This window comes from Gekko japonicus, unplaced genomic scaffold (genome assembly GCF_001447785.1).
Source record: "Gekko japonicus isolate JY-2015 unplaced genomic scaffold, Gekko_japonicus_V1.1 scaffold2062, whole genome shotgun sequence".
NCBI lineage: Eukaryota > Metazoa > Chordata > Lepidosauria > Squamata > Gekkonidae > Gekko > Gekko japonicus.
This window is the reverse complement of record NW_015174331.1, coordinates 219687-225143: the sequence shown is the minus strand read 5'-3', so window position 1 is coordinate 225143 and position 5457 is coordinate 219687. Positions and strand designations below refer to the sequence as shown.

The 5457-nt window shown below is 50.5% G+C and overlaps 1 protein-coding gene across 1 annotated transcript in view; it reads left to right on the top strand.

Annotated features, from left to right (window-relative positions):
* LOC107121345 (CUGBP Elav-like family member 4) overlaps positions 1–5457 on the top strand; it is a 126586-nt gene that overhangs the window by 51976 nt on the left and 69153 nt on the right. Inside the window, exon 4 of the mRNA XM_015424258.1 lies at positions 3218–3361. Coding sequence (XP_015279744.1) covers positions 3218–3361 — 144 coding nt within the window. The remainder of the gene's footprint in view (positions 1–3217; positions 3362–5457) is intronic.

Here is a 5457-nt window from a genome sequence, read left to right as displayed (position 1 = left end):
GCCAAAAAACCAGCAAATAACAACTGTGTACTGCACAAACCCGCACCAAAGTTAACAAAAAGAGACTTCAACACAAAGGTAATTCAACACATGTAATCCATCATAAGAAAATACAAAAGTCCACAATATCCCAAAGAAAAAGAACAAAGTCCAGAATAGAAATTTCTCAAAGGGAAACAATGAAGTCTGGAATAAATATCAACACTTTTCCAGGTATTGTTCAGTGTTTCGGACTTCTGGTCCTTCCTCAGGAACAAAAAGCCACTACAGGAAGTCTCATTGCAATTTCTTAGCAGGCAAACTTTATTCAGTTTCTATATGGGCCAGGTCTCCTAAGCTTTAGAAAGCACCTACCAAGGTTGCTATTATGTAAGTTGGACCAAACATGCCTCAAAAGTGTTGATATTTATTCCAGACTTGTTGAATTAACTTTGTGTTGAAGTCTCTTTTTGTTAACTTTGGTGCGGGTTTGTGCAGTACACAGTTGTTATTTGCTGGGGTGTTTTGGCCATTGTTTACTGTGGAGTGGACCAAATCTCTCTATGACGTTATGACAGTTCTGCAGGGCCCGTAAAGCGGACCTGTTCTGCCAGGCTTTTGGTTGAGGCGGCGGACGTTCAACTATCCCGGCCTCCTTGGTTTATGGCCCCCTCCCCAGTGCCTTGCCATTTTAGGTAACATTATTGGGTACTGGCGTTTTCTGGAGTACCTATGGTCACCCGATGTGAGGCATGAGGCTTGTGGATATTGTCTATCCTGCCATCGACGGTTTATTGGTGTCACATGACCTAGACGGCCCCTCGTTGCTATCGCTGGCCGCCGGCCGCCACGAACTGTCTGCCACCGTGCCCTGTCGCCCGGGGAAGAGGGGGGGAACTCCAGAAGCCTCAGAATATCGGGAGGAGAGGAGGTTACGTCACCACGCTCTACTCTCCCTTCGCACGTTCAGACATTTCTCTCTCTCTCTCTCTCCTGTCAGCAGCGCCTCTCGTGCCTTTCTCATCCTCCTCGCCCTCTGTCTGAGTTCCCCTTTTAATTCCCATCCCGTCCCACCTGCTCTCCCTTGTGTACCACCCTCTGTCTTGGCCCCGCCCTCTCCTCTTATCCCGAGACGTTGAGTCTGGGGCGTGGCTTCCTTCCGGCTCTCTCCCTCTGGCCCTAACGGCCGCGTCAGCCCAGCATCTTTCCTCGCCCAGCGCGGTCTCCTTCCCCCCTCCCAGGGCATTTTCCTTTGGCGTCGGCCACTCGTGACAGATGGCGTCACCCGGCCACTTTGGGGGCATCCTGCTGGGTCCCAGCATGGCAAGGTGGCTGCGGTCTCTGATAGGTGCAGATATGGTCGGGGCTGGGGTGTTTGGTTGGGTTGGAGTCCCGAGCGGCGGTGGCTATCCCTGCGGAGGCTCGCCCTCGGGACAATTGGTTCTACTGTTTTTATTGTTTAATGGATTGCATGTTGTAAGAATTGATGGTTATAATGATGATGATGACGATGACCATCCTTCCAGGGATTTAGGCTTCTTCCCTGTTTCTCCCCCCCCCCAACCCCACCCTCTCTCCCCTGGGCCTCAGATCAGTAGAGACCAGCACTTGGGGTGCTAACTCTGGTTTGGGAAATTCCTGGATGTTTGGGATTGGCACCTGTGGAGTGCTGAGCTTGGGGAGGGGATGGACCTCAGCAGGGATATGGTGCTGTAGAATCCAACACCCACCCACCCTCAAATTGAGGGCTCTTTCTGTAGCAGGGACTCCCCTGCATATTAGGCGACACACTCCTAATGTAGCCAATCCTCCAAGAGCTTACAGAACTCTTCTGACAGGGGCTACTGCAAGCTCTTGGAGGATTGGCTACCTTAGGGGTGTGTCGCCTAATACGCAAAGGAGTCCCTGCTACAGAAAGAGCCCTGGATGGATGGATGGATGGATGGATAGATGGATAGATGGATAGAATAGGGCTCTTTTTGTAGCAGGGACTCCTTTGGATATTAGGCAATACACCCCTAATGTAGCCAATCCTCCAAGAGTTTACAGAACTCTTCTGACAGGGGCTACGGTAAGCTCTTGGAGGATTGGCTACATTAGGGGTGTGTCACCTAATATGCAAAGGAGTTCCTGCTATCCAAGCATAGAACGTTGCCAGACCACTACCCTTTTATATAATAGGACAGGATTACCTTCCAATTTAGGTCCAAAAAGCACCTGGGTGGCTAAGTCAGAGGTAGAGTGTCCTCAAGCAAACAGCAGTGCTATTGAGTAGGTCTGGTTAACCTTTATAGTTTAGTGCTGGATGATGCAATCCTAGTGAAATGCTTAGTCATTAGTAAAGGTAGGATGTCATATTTTATAAAGATTTTATAAAGATTAACCTAACTGTGTCACATGAGCTAGACGACCCCTCGTCGCTATCGCTGGTCGCCTGACACCACGAACTGTCTGCCACCGCGCCCCGTCGCCCAGGAAAGGGGGGGGGGACTCCAGAAGCCTCAGAATATCGGGAGAAGAGGAGTTTACGTCACCACCCTCTGCTCCCCCTTGGCACATTCAGACAGTTCTCTCTCTCTTCAACACCCACCCACCCTCAAATTGAGGGCTCTTTCTGTAGCAGGAACTCCCTTGCATATTAGGCGACACACCCCTAATGTAGCCAATATTCCAAGAGCTTCCAGTAGCCCCTGTAAGAAGAGCTCTGTAAGCTCTTGGGGGATTGACTACTTTAGGGGTGTGTCGCCTAATATGCAAGGGAGGCGTCTCTTATGTTCTTATGTTCTTATGTTCTTATCCCTGTAGTCTGGAGATTGGTTATAATTCTGGGAGGACTCCAGGCCTCCCCTGGAGGCTGGCAACCCTAAGGTCCAGAGCCGGCCTGCAGTCCCGCTTGTCATGGCAGTTGGGACCAAAGTAGGGTTGCCAACCTCCAGACGGAGCCTGGAGATCTCCCGCCATCACAGTTGATCTCCAGACGACAGATATATACCAGTTCCCCCGAAGGTGCTAACAGCCTGGGAAGGCAGGATCTATGGCATTATGTTACACTGAGGCCCCTCCTCTCCTCAAACCCCACCCTTCCACGGGCGTCACCCCCCAAATCTCCACATGTTTCCCCACCCGGATCTGGCAGTCCTAGACCGAAGGCGTATTTCCCTTTTCTCTTCTCATGGATCCCAAGCGAGTTCTTTCCCCCTCCTTCTACCTTGTTTTTTTCTCCTTTCCCTTCCTGCAGGGGGCCTCGTCGAGCCTGGTGGTCAAGTTTGCCGACACGGACAAGGAGCGCACCATGAGGCGCATGCAGCAAATGGCGGGGCAGATGGGCATGTTCAACCCCATGGCGATCCAGTTTGGAGCGTACGGCGCATATGCACAGGCAGTAAGTGTAGACACGGCGCGGGGAAGGCGGGAGGGGGTCGGCCGGCTTCTTTGTGGCGCACACAGCGAGAATTCCACCTCCTGGGCACCTCCCGAGCAAGAGGGGGGAACCTATGAGCCTCACTATGAAAAATGAACAGCATCAATTGCACAGCATCCACCCTTTCAGGGCATTGCCAATTCCAGTGGCCATCGAGAGCCAGTGTGGTGTAGTGGTTAACAGTGGCGGCCTCTGCTCTGGAGAACTGAGTTTGATTCTCCACACCTCCTCCACTTGAAGCCTGCTGGGTGACCTTGGGCCAGTCACGCCCCGAGCCGGGATTTTGTGGCTTGTGGGACAGATTTTTTTGAGATTTGCACTTTAGACAACAGTTCTCAGCAGCTGCAAGTTAATCACTCCGGCCAGCCTAAGCAACAATTCTGAGAACAAGCCGACCGGTGGGGGTGATGACTTCTATAGTCAAGAAAGATAACACTTAGACAGAAAAGCTCTCTTAAAGGAGACCGATTTCTTGACACAGAGTTAGAAGGGAACCTAGAGGTCACCTACTCCAACCCCCTTGCTCAGTGTGGGAATTCGTCAACTACAGCACCCCACTCTGCTTAAAGGAGTGCACACCTTTTAAAAAATGTTTTAAAATGATTGAAAAAAGCATTTACAGGAGAAATTCTTGTGGGGCTGTGCCTTTAAGAAAGGGGGCAGAGCCCTCAAGAGCCCCACCTTACCTACGGGCCTGGGTCCAGTCATGGTTCTCTCAGAGTTCTCTCAGCCCCACCTGCTTCACAAGGTGTCTGTTGTGGGGAGAGCCAGTGCGGTGTGGTGGTTAAGAGCGGCGGCCTTTAATCCAGAGAACTGGGTTCAATTCCTCACTTCTCCACATGAAGCCTGCTGGGTGACCTTGGGCCAGTCACAGTTCTCTCCAAACTTTCTCAGCCCCACCTACCTCACAAGGTGCCTGTTGTGGGGAGAGGAAGGGAAGATGTTAAGCCGCTTTGAGACTACCTAGGGTAGAGAGAGCGGGTATAAAAACCTTATTTATTTATTTATTTATTGACACAATGTGATCAATATTGTTGTAAGGGAAAACGTATTTGAAAGTGTCCTGGTATTAATATTTTACTTATTTAGAAGGAGAGCCCACCACCTCCCGAGGAAGCCTGTTCCACCGAGGAACCGCTGTAACTGTCAGGAAGTTCTTCTAATGTTTAGCCAAAAACTCCTTTAATTTAATTTAATTACAGTATGTTGGTCCTGGGGCAACAGAAATCAAACTCTACTCCATCCTCTATATGAAAGGCCTTCAAATACTTCAAGGTGGTCCCTCTCAGTCTTCTACTCTTTGGGCTAAACCTACCCAGCTCCTTCAACCTTTCCTCACAGGACTTGGTCCCCAGACCCCTCACCATCTCCGTTGCCCTCCTCTGGATAAGTTCCAGCTTGCCAACACCCTTTTAGTGAGCCAGTTTGGTGTCGTGGTTAAGTGTGCGGACTCTAATCTGGGAGAACCGGGTTTGATTCCCCACTCCTCCACTTGCACCTGGCTGGATGACCCTGGGCAAGCCGTAGTTCTGATAAGAGCTGTTCTTGAAAAAGAGCAGTTTCTGTCAAGAGCTCTCTCAGCCCCACCTACCTCACAGGGTGTCTGTTGTGGGGAGGGGAAGGGAAAGGAGTTTGTAAGCCGCTCTGAGACACCTTTGGGTAGTGAAGGGCGGGGTATAAATCCAATCTCCTCCTCTCCTCCTCCTCTTAAAACTATGTTGCCCCAAACTGAACACAGTACTCCCAGTGATACCTTAGAGTCTCAAAAGGGAGCCGTGCTGGTGTGCAGTGGAAGAGCTCGATTTGAATCCAGTAGGACCTTAGAGGCGAACAGGATTTTGGGGGTATGAGCTTTTGAAAGACAAAGGTCCCCTTCTTCAGCTACCTTTGAGTCTCGAAAGGGAGCCATGCTGGCCTGTACTGGAAGAGCTCAATTTGAGTCCAATAGCACCATAAAGACCAACAAGATTTCAAGAATATAAGCTTTCAAGAGTCATAAGAACATAAGAGAAGCCAATGTTGGATCAGGCCAATGGCCCATCCAGTCCAGCACCTTG